At 38.8% G+C, this 22,292-nt stretch overlaps 1 protein-coding gene across 1 annotated transcript in view; it reads left to right on the top strand.

Annotated features, from left to right (window-relative positions):
• LOC124357473 (RNA-binding protein 28) overlaps nucleotides 1–22,292 on the top strand; it is a 60,201-nt gene that overhangs the window by 19,633 nt on the left and 18,276 nt on the right. Inside the window, exons 7-8 of the mRNA XM_046809304.1 lie at nucleotides 3,257–3,461; nucleotides 19,710–19,965. Of these exons, the coding sequence (XP_046665260.1) occupies nucleotides 3,257–3,461; nucleotides 19,710–19,965 (461 nt within the window). The remainder of the gene's footprint in view (nucleotides 1–3,256; nucleotides 3,462–19,709; nucleotides 19,966–22,292) is intronic.

Genomic DNA, 22,292 nt, shown 5'->3' with positions numbered 1-22,292 from the left:
TTTAATAGCAGCCATTTCACAGACGAGCTCTTGATTCAGGTGTTCTATAAGGAAAGCATCATTATCAAGCTTGTATATTGCTACTCCACCTTTTTGATGATTTTCCCTACAGTAGGCAGCCACAAGTTGTTCAGTATTGCTTTTGGCAGAAAGTCTTTTGAACAGCCATACTCAGAAATCACTACTATATCCAATTTGGCAAGCTCAAGGTAGTGATTCAGCCTTTCTAACTTGTTACTGAGCCTATCTACATTTTGGTGATATATTTTTGCTTTTTTAAACCCGGGAGAAGTCACCCTAGATATTTTACGTAAATGGTCGCGCGTATAGAAAAAATCTAACATCTGACTCCTTTTGTTTTACAGCTTTTCAAACGTATTCTTATACCAAGTATCAATTAATTAGTTATTGGAATATTCTCTGAAGGTCCTAATATATTGATAGAAGTTCTTTGTTAGTCCAAATTAGTATTCGATGAATCATTTCGTCTGGAAAAAAATACTTTCCAGCAATCTAATTGAGTCACTTTGTTTTTTGCCACTGATTTGACTCCAGGTAATAATAATGTTTTCCTTTGTAGTTTTGGTATTGCGAATGTTTGTAGGCTTGTGAACCAACCATTTAGTGTATGGATCTTTCCCTACATAATACATAGGCTGACCCTTGTACATATTGAATATTTGATGTCGAAGCTAAAGGTGCAGTTGCAGCTTGTGAATGTTTTATTTCCTTTTGCACAGTGTCTTCTTGTCGTAACACAATTTCACAATCTGATTGGTCTGTATTTGTGTTATGGTCCGAGTATTCAGTCTGGGCATCACTTTCATTCATAGAATCGCAGTTGTCAAGCTCACTCTCCTCAACTTCATCAATCCATCCCAAAATAAGGGCTTCATGCGATTTATTAGCCATTGCACTAAACTAAATTAAATAAATTACAAAGAACAGCACTCAAAACAACACAAAATGAAATATACACTGACATAAAAGGTCGCACCGTTAGAAAAAATTTAACAATAGGCAGTACGTATCCGGTCGAGCGTTAGATTCCGACTGCGGGTCCGTGCGCGCCCCACTTCCAATCTTACCCCCACCCCTCCGGCTGAATGAGTCATTGGAAAAACACGTGCAAAAGGCGTCTTATATAGTAAAGGACACATACCTAGGCTCTCAATCGCCTAGGACTGTAGATAAAAAAATTTTCAATACAACGATTAGTTATGTTAGAAAAAATCTAACAGGGTGACCGTTCCCGGGTTAAGCTCGAGTTTAGAAATATTCGGCTTTCTTGATTTATTTTCTGTTTGTGTCTTGGTCTGGGGTTGAAGTCGGGCTCAAATGTGTGTTCACCCTATAAACAGGCTTAGAGTTTGGTTTGTTGAATAATATAATATGTTTGATATGAGGTGTATCCTGGTTTTTGAGTACACCAGAATGCCTGTCGGAATTTTAACAATTCTTGTGATTAAAATTGCTTATCTTGTTCACATTATGCGTCAGTAGTTGTGCAAATTCTCTCACAACTTTACTTGTCAGTGTAAACACAGGTTAGTGTTGTTGATAGTCAACAAACGGCAGACGGCCAAACGACTGAATCAACCACATCAGTTCGTCATCAGAACAGCATTGGTTGGACCACGACTATAAATCCCATCAGTTCTCCAATTATCTATTTATCTGAACGACTTTCCTGCACATTTGGCGATCGGTCAGACAATTTGAATTGTTGAAACCAAATAGTCCAATGTGTATAAGAAGCCTTATGTCATGTTGTTTCATAGTCCATGACTGTAATGTAACGAGCACTTTGTGACAAACCACTGCCTTTCTTGTGTTTATTTACTTTGTAGTTGTGTTGTCGTGATGGGGTAATTCTATTCTTGCATTAGCATAAAGGCTAACACAAAATATTTAAGAGCCAGTTGTAGGAGATAACATGAATTGTGCTTGTATTCTGGAGTCAACTTTGGAAGGTTCTGTTCTGTCAACTATGGAATGTATTGTTCTGTACTGGTGTCTAAGTACTTTTTCTACAAATTTCGTACTAACCACACATCGCTAAGTTCCATATCAGATAACTTTCTGATGCATTCTTCATGTATTGGCTGTCAGTGGGATATATACGGAACCACGATACTTTCACGGGACTCTAACTGGGGTTACGACCAACGATGAGAATCTGGAAAAGTGTGTATTATGCATGAATTTTGGGCTCCAGGAAACATGCGTGAATGATTATAATATCCCTGAAATTTTTACTAAGGATGGATTATTTCAATACTTGATACCACGATTCTTTTTTACTCAACTCCAATGCCAACAGAAGTGTTTCAATACACTTGAAAAAATCACTGCACAATAAAAGTGGCAGTGCACAAATTACCAATTGCTAAAACATATTTGTCTATATATTTGTGTCTATACATATATGTCTTTATTTGTCAACGCTATTGTGTCTGCTGGTTCTCTGCACGAATGTTCGTTGCTAAGCGGAAAGCAGATGACCACTATTTTTATTTTATCTATATGTCGTACTTTGTGTTGTACATAAATATATTCTATATAAATATATCCATACATTTGTATGTAAATGGAATATATTCTGGAAGTTCATTCTATAATCTACCATATCTATTATTTAAAAGGAGAAGTTAGAGGTTACAACTTGTAATTTTAAATGTACTAATTTTTCTGAATGTCTGCAAATTCTTTTGAAGTAGCATGGTATTCTGAGGCTTGTAAAAAAAGGATATATTAATTAAGTATAGTTTAGATCGTCCACCGCAGACCTCTGACCCGCAATGCTGGACTGCAGTGTGCGCTATGGTGGCACTATCCCTATGTATGACACAGGGATAATAAAAACTAACGAGCTTAAAATAAGTAATAGCGATAAATCGTTACTGAATTTCTTGCATGTCTATAGTGACAAAATTTGCTAGACCACCGCAGCTGGCATTTCTTACAAATACAGCTGCAGATAATAAACCGTCACCATTGCATTTGGGTTAAATACAGTATTACAGTAGTTTATTTGGTATGAAAATAGATTTGAGAATCAGAATTTTCAACCAGGAAAAAGCCGAGAATTTGAAAAGAGGTTTTGAGTGGCTACCCTGATGATGGCTCAAAGGTTACTAGTCCCATTCAGTGTAATTTGGTGTAGATTATATGTGACAGAAACTTTAATTTAATTCTTTAAGAAGTGACAAAAATCATAATTCTCTTGTATTTCACCCTACACTACATTTTTCAGAGAGGCCTGTTATTGTGGATTGGGCATTACCAAAAGATAAGTTCACGAAAATGCAACAAGATGTTTTAAATACAAAAATAAAAAAAGAGGATGGTGAAGAAATTTCTCCTTCAGACATTAGCATTGTAAAAGAAGAAGATGAATCAGATAAAGAATCTAGTGAAGAAGAAGATGAATCAGATGAAGGATCTAGTGAAGAAAAAAGGTTAGATAAAACTTTTATATTTCAGATTGAAATTCCTTATGGTACATAGTCAAAAGAGTTAAACATGAAATTATTGGTTCATCATTAGTTTCTTAATTGCCATTTAAAATCTTATATAAGCTCATAATAATAAATGTACCAAAGGTACTTGTCCTCCACTTATGTCTAAATCATTTACCTCACTGATATTAGGGAACATTTTGTTGTTCATGACACATCCCTGTTGAAGGTAATATGAAATATTTCTGGAGTAATGAGGCAGGATTGAGTGATGCCATTAAATGCCTTCCTGGAAAATACCGCAAAGATAGATTTTCGTTAACATTTTCTTTGTTTGGGGAAACTTGGGGTGGTAGATCATCCCTGTTATCCTCATCCCCTACCTCCATAAATAATTTAGGATAAAACCAGTCTGCAGCCGTCTTTAGTCTGCTACTAATCAATCATTAAGTTAATGTGTGAACATGTTGGTAATGGGTATGTAATGACTGATGTGAGCAATTTGGTAATAGATAAAAATAAAATTTCATAATTATTGGAGTGTTTGTTTATAAATTAAGTATTTGATTCCAATAAGAAGAAGCTGGTAGAATGTATTCATTGATACTCAAGTCCTCTCAGATCAACAAACTACATCAACTGAAACAGAAAGTAAGGTTATCTAATGATATACAATTTTTTATAAAAAAAAAAACAAAATATGTTCTAAATTTATTAAAATATTGATTCTTATAAAGAAATCTGTTACAGAAAAAGTTCTTTGTAATGCTACATTTAACTGGTTAAATCTTGAAATTGTCTTTATATTCAAAACAATCGAATTTTAAACTTCAAGCATTTAAACTCCATCTAGGGATCACTAAAGATTTGAATAGCGTTGAATTTCCCATTTTTCAAATGAATGAAGTTTTCATACAATGATCTTAGGAAATATTAAATACAAACACAAACATAAACTAGAAAAACTTGAAAAGAAGTTCAATATACTTCACGGAAAAAATGTAAGCACAAAAAGACTACCTGAAAATAATTCTTCAAAAGATACATTCGTTCAAACTTTTTCATCATACACATTTACGGTTGCAGTGTTATCAATCTTGAATAAACGTTTAACTCTTTCCGGGCCAGGCGGCAATATATTGCCTCCTTGATATTCATCGTTTTCTTAAATAAATACGACGTCAAATGATTAAAGTTTTGTTTTTTTATTCCCTGGTATATTTGTAGATAATTAATATGAATATCATTTTTATTTAGGAGGTCTATGGATTTTTATTTCGTAATTGTCACGTGACATTATCAGCTGAACCGATCTTTCATTGTTTATTCTTTATGTTTCAGTGTAATCGTATCATTGTATGCTGGGTTCTTCTTCATTATTTTACTTTGTGGCTGTAAATATTAGTAGTTTTAGTAGTTACGTGCTTAGCTATTGTGTGTAGTTATTACAATGACTGACAATTTGCGATCTCACGGGAGTGAAATTGAAAATAGAAAAAGTGTAAATAAATTTCAAATAAAATTGTGTAAATATTTCTTGGTAAATAGTGTTTTTTAACTGTATTGAAACTACATTTTACCAGCTTCTTCTTATTGGAAACTAAATGCTTAATATATGATCAAACACTCCAATAAATGACAAATTTTTATTTGTGTGAGGCCTTTCATGCATTTAGTTTCCAATAAGAAGAAGCTGGTAAAATGTATTCATCGACACTCAAGTCCTCTCAGCTCAACAAACTCAGTTATGTGGGTCTGACGATGTGTTCATTGAGCACGAAAGGCCTCACACAAATAAAAATTTGTCATTTATTGGAGTGTTTGATCATATATTAAGCATGTATTGAAACTGTTTATGGATCCTACAATCTCCTGTTTACCGGTACATCCATAATGTGAGTATTTATTTTAAGTTTCTTGCAATGTAAGAGTCAGTTGCTTTAACACTGCTTTAAAATTTCAAAGAGCGTTTTCAAAGGAGAAGAGATACCAGGATTACTCAGGATATTCTCAAATCAAGAGAAAGGCTCAAGTTTTACCATTCGATATTCGCTACCTCAGTGCAACAGTGGGACATTTGAGATTTTTTGTGTTTTGAGGTTATGATAGGTTTTGATTCTATTTGAGATGTAAATTTCAGTGCTACAGTGGGTTTCCCAAGATATCTAACAATTAAAGCAATATAAAAGATATCCTCATGGAACACTTAGTTGTTTTTCCATTATATTATAGTGAAACAGTGGGATATCTGAGTTGTCCCAGTGTTGCTCTTTTAATCCTTTGTTTCTGTCTTCAGTGCACTGAAGTTGTCCCAATATTACACCAGCTGTTTTTGTGTTGAAATAAGGTTAAGATCATACTGTTCAGTTTATCCTTATGATAAAAGTGTTTTCTTAACACAATTTGTGCAATGTTTTCTTCCAGAACATTACAAATAATTAATAATTCCAAAAAGTTGGGCTGATATTGAATAAACAAAAAGTCAGACTCGTGAAAGGTAAATGCTTTTGACCTTGTAATTATAGGAGTATCATGTACTGACAAATGCATTTTAAAGCGTAATTTGAAATGTTCAAATGCATGTAGCAAGACAATCTTTGATAAATTTTACAATCTGTGTGACATTACAAGAAAAAGAGACTACATATCAAAACTCATTTCTTTTTCCAGTAACAATAATGAGCGACCACTTACAGCTTGTAAACGCAACGCATCGTTTTATCTTGAGATAGATGGTAGAAGAGAGCGAGTTTGTAAATTAATGTTTAAATCTACATTTGCTATTTGTAACAATTTTATATCTACTGTCATGAAAAAGAGTGATGTTAATGGTTTTACTGGGGGAGACCCAAGAGGAAAGCATGGGAAACAGAAGAAAACTGAAGATGCATTAGTAAATTCAGTAATGGAACACATAAATCATTTTCCCACAGATTGAATCCCATTACTGTAGGGCAAGAACTAATAAGGAATACTTGGAAAGGTGGGTTAAACTTATCAATGATGTATAGGATGTATGAAGAAGGAAAACAAGACTAAAAGTTTGAACTACGTAAATAAATATTTGTATGAATCAATTTTCAATACCAAGTTTAATGTAAGTTTTTTTTAAGCCAAAGAAGGATTTATGTTTAAAATGCGAGGAGTACAAACTCTTGAACGATGAAGAAAAAATAGAAAAGGAAGATCATCTGAAAAATGCACAGAGAAGAAGTTTCACTTTTCGAGAATGGAGAAATAAAAGGATAAGGAAAAATGTGCTAGTGACAAAAACCTGATGTTAGCAGTGTATGATTTAGAGGCAGTATTCCAGTTGCCATAGGGTAAAGCATCACTATTTTATTACAATTCTAAATTGAATGCTTTTAATTTTACAATAGCTGACATTTCTTATAAGGATACTTCACAAAGAAAAGGTTATTGTTATTTATGGAACGAAGGTATTGCAACCGAGGTATAGAAAGAAATTGCAAGCTGCGTTTGTGAATTCATAAAGGAACACTGTAAGGACAAGAAGAATTTAATATTTTTACAGTGATAACACTGTACCACAAAAATAAGAACAAGTATGTCTTTGCCATGTACCTATTTTGCATTCAAAACCATGCATATTGAAAGTATTACACCATAAATACCTAATAGTCGGTCATACGGAAAATGAAGCCGACAGTATTCATTCCTGCATTGAAAGAGAAAAACAAATAATTTTGAAAAGTGGTCCAATTTATATTCATAGTGAAATATCCATGCTTATTAGGACCTCCAAAATGTCAGGGGAACCGTATTATAATGTAAAAGAAATGGAAACTCTAGACTTCTACGATTGGAAGAAGCTTTCTGAGGACATGGGCAAAAATTTTTCTATAAACAAGGATGATGAGAGAAATGTACATGGGACGATGTAAAGATAGTAAAAGTAAGAAAAGAAAATGAATATTCATTGATTTACAAGACGTCTCATAAAGACGAAACATTTCATAAGAAATTGACACAAGAAAAAAAATCTAGAAAGAGTGCAAAGGAGTTAGTTTTGAAGAAAGCTTATACCGAAGCACCTCTTATTTCAGATAATAAGGAAAAGGATCTATTATCATTGTGTGTTCAGCAAAACTTAATTCCTAAAGCATATCACCAATTTTATTGTAATTTACAAAGCTCAAAAAATAGCCCAGGACAGCAGTGATGAAGATGATATTAAAACAATGTTTTCTTGATAAATTTAATACTTTTTTAAAGCTGTATGTACAAAAGTTCTAAAAATATAAATAAAAAAATGTATTAAATACATTTTTTTATTTTCATCATTATTTATTATCATTAAAAATAATTATTCTAAATAAATAGTGTAAATATTATACTTGAGACAAGGATTTGGGAAAAGTATGATTTATTAGTGCTACAGTGGGACATTCGTGCCAGGTCTTTATTTTATATTTTTCTATGTACATAATTGAGGTACTAATTACAAGTAACTGTTGCAAAAACTGTTTTAAAGATGTATCAGATGACACTTTGGTAATTTTTTTAGTTTCAATTAGGCAAATGTTTAAGAAGTAAACTGCTATCATCTAACATGAAAAAACTTTGATCGCTGATTCCCGAAAGTACGGTCTTTGGTATATGTCCCACTGTTGCTCTGAGGTAGCGATATGTAGGGACCGAAAACCAACAATTCAAAACTTTTTTCGAAATTTCAAGCAAATCAGTTATTGAAAAGAAATAAGGATGGTCAAGGCACGAGATGTCGAAACCAAACTGAGACAATCAGACAATTTTTCAAAAAGCGCTTTGAACATTATAAAAAACAGCACAAAACAACATTTTTTCAAATTTTCAACTCCAACACTTCAAACAACAATTAAAATAATTGATGATCCGTTTGAAGTGGCAAGTGAATTTAACAAATTTTTTTTCAACTGTGGCTGAACCAGACGACTCATTTTCGGATAGCCCTCGCGATGATCCATTGACGAGACCGATCTCGTCTATGGTTCTTATTCCTATGAGTGAGGTGGAGGTGGCCCGCATCGTGCGGGATTTGAGACCGAAAAAATCCAGTGACACCAATGGCATGTCTGTGTGGTTGCTCAGGGGGTGCTTCAAATACCTCGTGACTCTAATCACCCGACTGATCAATCTTTCATTTGCTCAAGGCGTATTCCTGTTGGCATTGAAGATTGCCAAAGTTATACCAATTTTCCAAAAGGACGATGCTGGCATTCCAAGCAACTATCGTCCAATTTCTATACTCCCAGTTTTCAGCCAAATTTTCGATAAAGCTTTTCTCAAACAATTTTAACAATTTCTTGATATTTACTAGGTTCTATGTCCCGAACAATTTGGGTTCAGGAAAAACAAGTCGACAATCGATGCTGTAACAAATCTAATTTACAATGTTGTCAAGGGCTTAGAGAGGCGAGAGCACGTGCTAAGCATATTCCTCGACCTCTCTAAAGCTTTTGACTGTGTGCATCATGCAACACTGTTGCACCAGTTGTGGTCAAGTGGTATTCGGGGACAGCCGCACGATTGGATCTCGTCTTATCTGAAAGATAGAGAGCAGTGCGTGCAGATTGCGAGTGTCTTGTCAGGCAAAGTCAAAATGCCCTACGGTGTCCCACAGGGATCAATATTAGGGCCAGTCATTTTTCTAATTTACGTGAACAGATTGAATTCTGCAATCCAGAATGGAAAATTGATTCAATATGCTGACGATACGACTCTCTGCATCAGATCAAAATAAAAAAACGAACTTAAAATGGAGTCATTCATTGAATTTAATTCATGCATCGAATATTTCTCCAGAATCAATCTGAAAACGAACAGTTCAAAATCAAACGTCATACATTTTTGCCTTCGGCAACAACAAGAGCAAGAGCTCCAACCCGCGGTGATGGTGGATTATTTCCTTCTGGAAGAAACAGACTCCATTAAGTTCCTTGGAATGTACCTTGATCGGGGGCTGACATGGGACGATCACATTGAAAACGTTTGCTCTAAGATTGCTTCGGGAATTTATGTTCTGCGCAATCTTGCAAAATTTTGTTCGGTGGATGTATTAAAAATGGCCTATTTCGGTCTGATACATCCACATTTCACATATGGCTTGAGATTCTGCAGAAGCTTTTCCAAGTACAGATTTGAAAGAGTCTTCAGATGTCAAAAGAAAGCCGTAAGAATTCTTTCAAAATTAAACCCCAGAGAGTCGTGCAAATATGACTTTAGGGAGCTTGGATTGCTGACCCTTCCCTGTCTCTATATTCTCGAGGTGGCCTTGTACTGCCGACTTAAATGCGAGTTGGTACGGGGCAGGGATGTCCACCAATATGGGACTAGAGGCAGGAATAACCATTAAGCTTCAGGTCGATTTAAATGACAAAGTTGCTAAGTTTCAGAAAAACTTAAATATCATTGAACCCCATCTTTTTACCACACCCTGTACACAAGAATGTGTCAAGTGATATCAAAAACTTTTCCATTTAATAGGCTTTAAAATGGTATGCAATATGACCATAGTTAAGTATTTGGTTACCTACTTTCATCGGTTTAAATATTACAAAACATGCAAGCTACAAAAATATTAACACAATTTAATAACAACTGTACTTAATTTTTATGTTTTATAAAACTGCCTCATAAAACAAGAAATTGAAGATTACAAAAAAGTATAACAGTTTAAAATAATTTGTGGATGCTAGTTATGGATTAATGGTAGCATCCTTTATCAATGTCTTAATTCCTTATCTTATCACTTCCACCAGTATTGTACATTCATTCCTTATCTTGTTTTGTAAGACCAGTGTCCACATGAATTACTTCTACCTCCAATAAACTATTTTTCTGCTCAATTTAGTCAAGTGTAGGCTGCCGTGGAGTTCACTACTCGAGAATACGCTGATATGCACTTTATCTACGGGTTTTGTGATGGAAATGCGCGTGCTGCTCAAAGAGAGTATCAAGCTCACTACCCTGATCGCCGACTTCCCAGTCATTCTGTGTTCTCAAGACTCCATCAACGTCTTGTAGAGGGAGGTACAGTTCACAAAAGACCTAACGAAGTAGGACACATTGTTCATGATGTAGGATTTTTTTTTTTTTTTTTTTTTTCTTCCTTGGGGCGGCCTACTGCCATGCACTTAAGCCTCAAGGGCCTTTTGCGCACCCCGAAAACACCATGAGGACTACCAGTCTACAACTTCAGCAGTTCAACAAACCGCCGAAAACAACCTATCAAGTCCTCCTGGGAAAACTCGCCACCCCTGTTCAAGCTACCAAAGATGGCATACCGCTCTCTTGCTATTGCTGGGCAATCAAAGAGCAGGTGCTCAGCAGTCTCCTCCTGCTCATTACACCTTCCACAGAGCGGATCCTCCTGAAGGATACCAACTCTGTGTAGATGCTTCTTCAGGTGACCATGCCCCGTAATGAGACCAATGACCTTGGAAGACATTGATCTGTTTAATGAGAGAAGGTCCGAGGCCACCTTGGAGGAAGGTGACTGTAATACCATTCTACTCACTCTCAAACCCGGATGCAACCTCCACCTTCTCCCATGCTCCGCGCGAATCCATTTCGAGACAACCCTAGAGGATTCACACCTTGGAACACCGCAGAATGGTTGAGAGCCCGTCATAATTGTTGCTGAGCCCTGGTTGGCCAGGGCATCAGCTCTTTCGTTCCCAGAAATCCCCTTATGACCAGGAACCCAACAAACGGTTACATTGTTGATTCTGGCAAGGGAGGAAACGGTCTGATAGCAATCCCAAACCAGTTTGGATTTGATTGCGCAAGAATCCAGCGCCATCAGCGCTGCCTGACTGTCCGTGAAAATGTTAATCGTCTTGCCCCTATATCGCAGACGAAGATTCTCACGAGCACATTCCATAATGGCTGCGACCTCCGCTTGAAAGACTGTCGGATACGGACCCATAGGAACCACCAGCTCCCTACATGGTCTCACTCCCAGAATTCCAGCACCTGTGCCGCTTTTTGTTTTAGAGCCGTCTGTGTACCATTCGAGCTCCGCTGGTGGAAGAGGTTGCTTCCCCTCTGACCAATCATCCCTTGAGGGCAAAATAATCCTAAAGGGTTTGTCAAAGGAAAACTTTTGTGGCATCTGATCAGAGATCATATGCAAAACATCCTCCTGTATCAGAGTGCTAATTCTGCAGTGCCCACCGCTGCAGCCCGACCAGAATCCCGTCTGCTGCAGACAGTAGGCACTCTTCCTGGCCATAGCTCGAATGACAATGTCCAGGGGGGCGAGATTAAGACAACAGTCCAGAGCCGCGCCTGGCGCACTAGGAAAGGCCCCCGTGATAGCGAGGCAGGCCATCCTTTGGATACCTGCCAAACGTGCTACCACCGTTTTGGCTTCCATTTTTGGCCACCATACGACAGCTCCGTACATTAGTGCAGGTCTGACCACGGAAACATAAAGCCAGTACAAGAGCCTCGGCTTCAGTCCCCAGGGCCCACCTATCACACGTCTGCATTGCATTAGAGACCACTTACCCCTGGCAATGACCCTTTCTAGATGAGGTCCCCAGTTTAGAACCCTATCTAGGATCACGCCCAGGTACTTGACCTCAGGCTTCAGCTCAACGGGTGAGCCTTTAAATAGAAAAGGACCAATGCCCTCCATCTGTCGCCTCCTGGTAAAGGCAACCACGGCAGCCTTGGTGGGGTTGACGGTGAGGCCAACCTTATCACACCAGTTTCCCACCATGTTCAGAGCAGCATTGGTCAATTCCGTGATTGTTGTGTTGAACTTGCCACTCACAAGAATCACAATATCATCTGCGTACCCTTGTGCAAAGACACCGCTGCTATTCAAAGAATTCAGCAGGTCATCCACAACCAGGTTCCACAGAAGAGGAGAGAGAACGCCGCCCTGCGGACAGCCCCTCGTAGCCTTTGCACTAACACTTGCTCCCATGAGGGTTGAAACAACAACCCTGTCCGTGAGCAAGGCCCCTATCCAGTCACACACCTGACCATCAACGCCACGTCCCGAGACCGCATTGATAATCGCCTGAGTGGCTGTATTATCAAAGGCACCTTCAATGTCTAAAAAGACTCCTATGGCTACCTCTTTTGCCGCCAGCGTCTTCTCAATCCTGCATACCAATTGATGCAGGGCCGAGTCGCATGACTTTCCTGGAGTGTAGGCATGCTGGTTAGGATGCAAAGGTCGCTCCAGAAGAGCTCCCTCCCAAACAAACCTGGCAACCATTTTCTCCATGGTTTTGAGAAGGAAGGAGGACAGGCATATTGGCCTGAAAGACTTCGGCCGATCCATGCCCGCCCTCCCCTGCTTCGGTATGAACACCACTCTGGACACTCTCCAGGGTAGTGGGATGTACCTGAGAGCCACGGAGGCTCTGAACAGTCTGCACAGCTGTGGAAGGAGAATGTCCAATCCCCGCTGCAAGCAAACCGGTCTCACCCCGTCGCCCCCAGGAGCCTTGTAAGGACTGAATGAGTTAATAGCCCACTCAATCCTACTGAAGGTAACAATACGGTGCGCCAGACTCCACTGAGAATGAGTGGCGCGACCCGCATGTCTCCCCTCACTTTCGGGTGGTTGTTCACCCTCATGAACAATACAGTCCGGGAAGTGTGTTCCCATCATGACTTTCAGAACTCCTTCCGGCTCAGTAATGTAAACACCTTGATCGTCCTTGAGACTACCAAGCGGCGAGATGGGATTCTTTGCCAATAGCTTTTGCAGCCTTGCACTGCCCTGCACACTGTCAATATCGGTGCAGAGCTTCTTCCAGGCTAACCTCTTAGCCGTACGAACCTTGCGGTTGTACAGTGCAAGAGCCTCGTGGTAGGTGTCCCAAGTACCCCAAGTTTTGGCTCTCCTGAATAGAGCCCTGACCCTCTTCCTCAAAGAGGCCAATTCAGAGCTCCACCAGGCTACCTTAGATCTGTTTTTGTTTATAATCGGGCAGCTGAGATCGAAGGAGCCGACAATCGCAGAAGTTAGACCGTCAGCAGATTCGTCAAGCTGCGCCGCGCTGTGAATCCGTTTCCCATTAGTGGAATCAGAATCCAGCCGTGCCCTGAGGTTTTCCTTGTAGGATACCCAGTTTGTGTTCCTCGGATTCCTATACTGAACTTTTTCCAGCATCTGTTCACCGATCTTAAAACAGATGTGAGCATGATCAGAGAGGGAAGGCTCGTCAGACACATGCCAGCCATGCATCCGACCAGCCATACCCTCCGACATCATGGTCACATCTAGCACCTCCCTTCTTGTCCTCGTGCGAAACGTGGGCACATTTCCCACATTTGCGATCATTAGACTACGGGACATTATGTATTCTAGAAGTAACTTACCTCTGTTATTAGTGTTGGTGCTGCCCCACGCCTCGTTGTGCGAGTTGGCGTCGCATCCCACCACCAGTTCCGCTCCACTCCTCCCAACATGGTCCACCAAGGCAGCCAGTTCCCTGGAGGGCGTGGACTCCGCATCATCATACGGTAGATATGATGATGCAACTAGCAGGGCTCGTCCAGTACCAGCCACCATCAACCTGACTGTGGCGAGATCCCTGCAACAAAATTCCAGAACAGGAATGCTGTCCACCTTGTTGCTTACAACAATACATGTCCTGGCATTTTCAACCTGGGCACTAAATATTTTCACCCCTGTCATTGAAAGCCCTGATATTTTTCCCTTGCTGATCCAAGGTTCCTGTATCAGAGCCACGTGAAAATCTTCCGACAGGAAGCGTCTGCAGAATACAGCCGAGGCAGCCTTATTGTGCTGCAGGTTGATCTGAAGAACCTTGATCCCCATGATCAACCGCCCCACCCCGCGCCCTCAGCTGGACCTGCTCCACACCAATGAACACCCTCCAGCCCCTCCCCTTAAGAGTGGTTGAAGACTGTTCATCTATTAAAATTACAAGAGTTCTGGAATCTCCCGTGTGGACATCTCCAACAACCCTCCAGTCCGACACAGAGATCCCAGCATTCTGTTTATTAATGGCCTTGAGAATGGTCGCAGAGTCCTTCCCGGCCATGGGACCATCGACCCTTAGGAAGACCTTGGTAGATCTTATGAGGTCTTTGTAGTCCCCACAGATCACCCCTATTCCCCCAGGGCCACCGATCCCCAGCCCCGGAGCCAGACCCCGCAGCCAATCCCTGGTCTCGTCATTGCCACAAAGCATGACGAGAGCCCCCCTTTCGGGGAAACACCTTTTGAACTGCAGGCACACACCCTCTGCTGAGAGTACCTCATCGAGAATGCGCCCCCGAAGTTCCATAGCCTCCTCCTCTGAGAGGCGCCTCTCAGGAGAGTTAGCAGGGACCAAGACTAGCTTATGTCCCGTCAGAACTTCCCTGAATGTTTCTCCCAACCCCTCCTCCGTTGAGGGATTGGTACTCGTCGCATGCGCTGCTTGCTCAGGAGGTGCGGTCGGGCGCCTCTTCGGCAGGGGTTTTTTCCGCCGAAGAACCGCCCGAGCGCCCTCTCTTCCCAATAGGAGTAGAGACCGCACCTGCAGTTGCCTCCGGTGCTGCCTCCCTCTGTCTTTTTATCTTTCTTCTTTCATTGGCCGACCTCTTGCCCGTTTGCCTCCTCCATTGACTGTCCGGAAGCCAGGTGCCGTCGGCCTTTTTCTGCTCCATCGCCCAACGCTTGCGCAGTTTAAAGGGGAGCTTAAGGTTGTAGTCCATTACACATGCTCCAGTGTCTGTGTCCATGGACTCAACCCTTCCGCTAGCATCATCAAGTACTACATCGTCGTCGATGGTGGTAGCGCTAGAAGAACAGGCAGATACATCCAAGGCCTGGGTGCCGGATGCAACTGCCCGTTGCAGTTCTTCCAGATCTAAATCTGTTGGTGTTTTTTGTTTATTTTTAAAAGACTCCATAAAAGGTCCCACGAGTACCGAGGAAATAACAGTCCACCCAGCCAGAGCCCCGCATGACCAGGTAAGGCTATTTACGCTTGGGGGGGCGCCCAACCCCCAAGGGCTCCGTTTACGACGCACAACCCCTGCGCCATGCATCCCTTAGGCACGGGTCGCTTCACACCGTGGGATTGGGGTGCCCTCAGTCAAAAACAAGTTTTTGTGTGTGGTGCGATTCCAGGCGGACCCGGACTGGCACCACTACTGCGCGGCGCCGAGGGCCGTCACCGCGCAGAGTGCACACTCGAGACACTACCCTAGATCCTGGGGTTTTGTTGACAGCAGGGCCACCTCAAGCAGGACGCTGAATAGCGTTTATCCGGGCCCAACCATTGGTTAGATGGTTGGATTCGGATCCCCCTTCGGTCTTGAGCGACACCTTGGCGGTGCCGCCCCTGGAGAGGTACTTTCCCAGTTCATTTGGGATTGACCCGAACTAAGGTCAGCCCGTCTCCTAGACCCCAAAATGTAGGATTAGATGAAGTAGTTCTAAATTCAGTACGGAATGATCCAGAAGTCAGTAGTAGATAACTTGCTAGAGACGTAGGTTTTGGAAATTTTGCATAAGAATAAGTTCCATCCATACCATTTTACGCCTGTTCAAGGTCTGAAAGCAACTGATTATGCTCCTAAACTACAAATCTGTCGTTGGTTGCTAAACAGAGACATAGAGCAGCGTCATTTTTATCGAAACATCCTTTGGACTGATGAGTCATTGTTTACAAGAGCAGGAATTTTCAATTGTCATCATATGCACCACTGGGATCAACAAAACCCACACCGGACAAGGGAACAATCCTTTCAAACGCGTTTTAGTATTAATGTTTGGTGTGGAGTCTTAGGCGACCAACTGATTGGCCCTCACATATTTGATGGAACTGTAAATGGAACAATCTACTTAGATTTTTTGCAACATGATCGACCTAATCATCTAGAACAATTTGAACAATGTTGAAAGAGACGAGCTTATATTCCAGCAGGATGGAGCCCCTCCACATTTTAATGCAACAGTACGTCAATGGCTGACTGAAAGCTATCCCGAGTGGATTGGACGTGGGGGAACTGTCGCATGGCCTGCCCGATCTCCCGACCTTACACCTATTGACTTTTTTGTGTGGGGGTTTTTAAGCAGGAAGTTTATTCCACCCCCGTAAACTTAGAAAAAAATTACGAGGGAGTTTTGGTCTGGCTGCTCAAAGTCTTCGGGAATAACTGTCTTTTGAAATGACCGCAGGAGCAATGAGAAAGCGAGCAAGAGCTTGTGTGAGAAAAGAAGGTCGCCATTTTGAGAATGAACTGCAATAATTTGACTTTTAATGTTTAAACTGCTTTACTTTTTTTTAATCTTCAATTTCCTGTTTTATGAGGGAGTTTGATAAAACATAAAAATTAAGTACAGTTGTTATTAAATTGTTTTAATATTTTTATAGCTTGCATGTTTTGTAATATTTAAACCGATAAAAGTAGGTAACCGAATACTTAACTATGGTCATATGGCATACCATTTTAAAGCCTATTAAATGGCAAAGTTTTTAATATCACTTGACACATTCTTGTATACAGGGTGTGGTAAAAAGATGGGGTTCAATGATATTTCAGTTTTTCTGAAACTTAGCAACTTTGCCATTTAAATCGACCTGAAGCTTAATTTTCTTTTCTTACCGTTTGAACCGATAACTTTTTCAAATCGAAAATTTAACGGAGAATCTAAAAATTGTGTAGTTTGCTCACATATGTCTATACGTTGCTAAAAAATATTAAATTTACGTACAAAAACACGGGTTATTTAGAAATACTGAAAATAATTCACTTCAGACCTAATTTTAGGAGTTAGACTTTTTTATAACCACCATTGTATCACATTTACATTGCATCATAACCCAAAAAATTTTGTCACACCAAGAGCCACTCACCCTATATATATTTATATATATATATATATATATATATATATATATATATATATATATATGTAATTAAAAAGTAATCCAATACTTGTATATGAATCCAATGGGATTTATCTGTCATTTTGTCATAAATCAACACAAATAGATATATCCCATTGGATTCATTTCATCCCCCTTCACAAAAATGCAGCTTTTCACAGTTTAATCCACAGGGTCTTGCATCTCCCTTTAGCAAAGGAAAATTATAAAAAAGAAGTAAGGAAAATTAAAGAAATTTCGTTATTGAATGGCTACAAAACTGAAATGATTGACAACATGATAAAAAAGCAAAACAAAATTATTGAAAGAAATTCTAGAACAACTATCAGACTAAACATAAAGAACCTGGAAATGGATCTTTGTTTCTTACAACAATTTAACTACAGAAAATACTATAAGTTTCAAAATCGTACCAATATTAATGTATCATCAAATTCTAAAATTAAATTAAAAAATGTATTACCAAAGAGTAAAATAGATGATGATGAAAAATCTGGAATTTATCAAATTAATTATGACACATGTAATTTAAAATACATTGGCCAAACAAAAAGGAAGATAGAAAAAGAGAGTCAAGGAACATAAAGCATGTCTAAAATATTAACAAAGGGAAAGATTGGCCATGGCAAAACATGCACTTCATACTGGACACTGCTTTTGAGAAATAAAATTATTAAAATAAATTCCAAATAAAAATTCTTTGATGCTTACAAAATGATTTTTGCACAGAATAACCAAAATGATTTAGTGAATAATGAGCCTGGACCTTTCCAAAATTCACCTTTACTGCCTTTAATCCAATTGAATATTAATTTTTACATATATAGTAGACATATTCCTGGTCTTTAAAAATTTATCTCTGTATTTTTAATAACATGTGTTTTTATTTAAGTCTGAATTGTTTGTATTATTACTTTAACCACTTTTATTTCAGTTATGTGGGTGTTGTGATGTGTTCCTTGAACACAAAAGGCCCCACAAATTTAAAATTTCATAATTATTGGAGTGTTTGTTTATAAATTAAGTAATTTCCAATAAAAAGAAGCTGGTAGAATTTTATATTTAAAGGTGGTTTAAATACCTATAACTTAAATTACCTATAAATAATTATAGGTGGTTAGGAATTTAGGTTGTAAAGCCATTTGTTACAGTTACAAATTATACAAAATTTGTATTGATCCATTATTTGAATTTGTTAAGGAAGGGGCCAGAAATGTCTCATTTCTTTTGTGAAAATAACCTATGTATTTAAAGTAACATTAACAATATGCAAATGAAAGAATGTTGTTCTAACTTTTAAAATACAACCCACGAATTTCAAATAATTTTGAAATAATTTAAATCAATTATTTTCCATTGTTCTTAATGCTTTAAGTGCACTTAGGAATTTTCAAAGTTTACAGTTTATGTACAAGTACTGGGTGGCGCAAAAAGGATGGTCGGATTTAAACTGCGTAGTACCAGTGGGAGGTGAGGAGGGGGGACCACTGCCGGCCGTCTGCAAGTCGGCCATTACACCCAGTTTGAATGGTCACATTTTAAATAACTATAACTCCATCAGTTTTACAAATTAATTTGATTCAATTACGTAACTAAATGCTCCCAGGCACCCAATTACAAGAAATAACCTCCAAAATTCATGTACGGAAAATAACTTCTGGAAGATGGTGTCCTTCCTCGGTGATGCATTCCACAAGTCTTTCCTTGAAATTTTCCATCTCTTTCACTACAGTTACTTTAACTCACGGCTTAAAATGCGCTGCAACGAACGACGGCTGAGGCCTAAAGTTTGAGCACGACGCCTGGTGGAACGACGCGGACTGTGAAGCACTGACACTCTAACATTCTCAATGTTCTGTGTTCTCAGTAACTGCCATACGTGGACGCCCAGTAGATTTACCACTCATGACAGACCCTGTTGTCCGGAATGCAGTCACCCAACGTGATATGGATCTGCGATCTGGAATGGGTTCATCACGCGCTACACCAAAACGTTGTCGAAACAATCGTTGCACAGTAATAAAAGATTCATTATTTCTGAAAAACTGTTCCACAGCAAAAACACGCTGCTCGACCGTCCACTGCGACATCTCGTGGCAAACTGGGTTTAATGGCCGACTTGCAGACGGCCGGCAGTGGTCCCCCTCCTCACCTTCCACTGGTACTACGCAGTTCAAATCCGACCATCCTTTTTGCGCCACCCAGTATATTAGAAACATTAAAAATTCCTGCATCTATCCCTTTATGTGTTTTATTACTTTTATTTCTTATTATCTTGACTCTTACAATAATAGAAGATATTTGTAAAAGAACATCCTCAAAATTGAATTAAAACTTGTTTATTTGATTATAAATTGTTTGATATTTTCAGTGAAAACAGTGACAGTGAAGAAGAGGAAGAAGAAGAAGTAACAAAAAACATTAAACAGGAACTGGACGTGGAAAAGAGAGAGAGAAAACAGGATGTAGAGGAGGGAAAAACTGTTTTTGTCAAAAACATACCATTCTCAGCAACTGATGAGGAGTTTCGAGAATGTATGGAACAGTTTGGTCCTGTATTTTATGCTCTTGTTTGTAAAGACAAGTTCACGGAGCACTCTAAGGGCTCTGGCTTTGTCAAGTTTAAGGTTTGTTGTATTTTTATTTAATCTGTCAGGACTAGGGTAGGTCGATTCCGAAACTCAGTTCCTCTATCAATATCTTCATAGTATTTTATTACAAAATAATGAATAAAATCAACAGAAGTGCTTAAAATATAATATTACAATTAATTATGCGTTAAAGTTGAATCTCGAATCCAGTGAATATTCAGATAAGTTTATTCACAGATGACAGCTTATTGGTAATAAGCAAATTTGAATTGCCAAAATATGTTATTGTTACTGTCTGTATGAAATAATGTAGATAGATAAAATAACGACCGTAGTTTTTAATATAGGCTAACATTTTGTGCACAGTTCATATTTAATATATTTGTGATTGAGCATCACAGCGAGTCTGCTGTGTCTATTTGTGAACAATCGCTAATCACCTGTATGGAATTTACTGATTGCTAAAATTTGTTATTGTCATACTTTTGTATGAAAAGGTGTAGATAGATAACTGAATTAACAAGTTGTATATATATATATATATCCGTGTTAACAAGTTAGTGTAGTTTCATAAATAATATACTGCTTACAGTTCATATTTTCCTATGTCTATCTTTCTTCATGGATCACCACACGTCTGTTGTGTTTACAAGGTCTGACAATAAAGTAATGAGACTGATTTTCTTTGCAAGATGTGGCAACCCTGCAGACTTGCACAGGTACAATATATTTAACCTTGATCTATAAGCTGCTTCTAGTCGAAGTGGCACATCAATGCAACTAACTGCTCAGTTGTGAGTTGTGCTGTAATAACTTAACACGTGTTTAAGTGGCTGGTATGCCATTTCTGTATGTGTTTAATTGGGTGAAAACGCAACGACAATTTAAGCTTCAGAAGGCATTTGGAGAGGAGGTTATGTCAAGACCTCAAGTTTTTAGTTTGCATAAAATGTTTAGTGAAGGCAGAATGAATGTTGAAGATAAAGACCGCAGTGGACGACCATCAACCTCACGCACTGATGTCAACTTGACCAGGGTGCATGAACTTGTACGATCTGATGGAAGATTATCCTTGAAAATGATTGCAGAAGAAATGAACATTAATTGAAAAACGGTTCATCTAGTAATAACTGAAGATCTTGGCATGAGAAAGATTTGTGCAAAATGGTCCCCAAAATTCTGGAAAATGTGGCAGCCGATCTGTTAAAGCAAACGGAAATCCATCCAAAATTGTTGAACCGTGTTATCACTAGTGATGAAAGTTGGTATTTTCAGTACGATACAGACACAAAACGCTAAAGTTTGCAATGATTCTCTAAGGAATACCCAGACCAAAAAAACTCGCATGTCAAAGTCAAAATTAAAGCTTGTGTGCTTCTTTAATTTCAAGGGAATTGTTCATAAAGAGAGGGTTCCTCCCGGACAAACAGTTAACAAATAACACTACAAAGAAATGTTATAAAGACTTTGTAAAGAGTTCTTCCGTGTCCGTTCCCAACATTGTTGATAATTGGATTCTGCATCACAATAATGCCCTATCCCATACTGCTCTGTCTGTACAGCAATTTTTAACCTCAAACAAATTTCAGTACTACCACAGCCACCCAATTCACTAGATATCACTCCATGCGACTTTTTTCTATATCCAAGAGTCAAAACTGTGGTCAAGGGACACCATTTTCAAGCAATACCAGATGTCAAAAAAGCTGTGACGAGGGTCTTGGAGGATATTACAGAAGATGAGTTCCAGAAATGTTACCATCAATGGCAGAAGCATTGGAAAAAGTGTGTGCAATCAGGAGGGAACTACTTTGAAGGAGACAACACTAAACTTGACTGTAACGATAAGCAAAATTTTTTTCACATCAGTCTCATTACTTTATTGTCACACCTTGTATGTGTGGACGTCCACTTTTCAGTTTATTATAGCCATGTTTGGTTTGGATGCCTGCTCCTCCTATTAATCAGATTTGCTATAGTGGAAACATAATAAAACCATTTAGATAGGATAGGAAGATCAACTCTTAACTTTCCCAGATTGTAAGGATATTTCTTCTTCATTAACCGTATTCTTTTTAATGTCTCTATGACAAAGAATTTGTTTCTAATATTTACTCCTAACTTATATTTATCTAATATTTTATACAAGTAGTATTATTTTTTAAATAATCAGGGTGGTCAATTTAACTGGGAATAAGCCGGGAATTTAACGGACCGGGAAAAAACTGTGAACAAGCTGGAAATATTTCTGTAGAACCAGGGAAATTTCCAAAATAAATTTTCTGTTCATAAGAACTTATGAAATTAAGAAATAATTTGATACTTCATTGGAACAGGACCTGATTAATCTCAACACATCATAT

Source organism: Homalodisca vitripennis, chromosome 3 (genome assembly GCF_021130785.1).
Source record: "Homalodisca vitripennis isolate AUS2020 chromosome 3, UT_GWSS_2.1, whole genome shotgun sequence".
NCBI classification, from domain to species: Eukaryota; Metazoa; Arthropoda; class Insecta; order Hemiptera; family Cicadellidae; genus Homalodisca; species Homalodisca vitripennis.
This window is presented reverse-complemented; position numbering and strand designations above follow the sequence as displayed.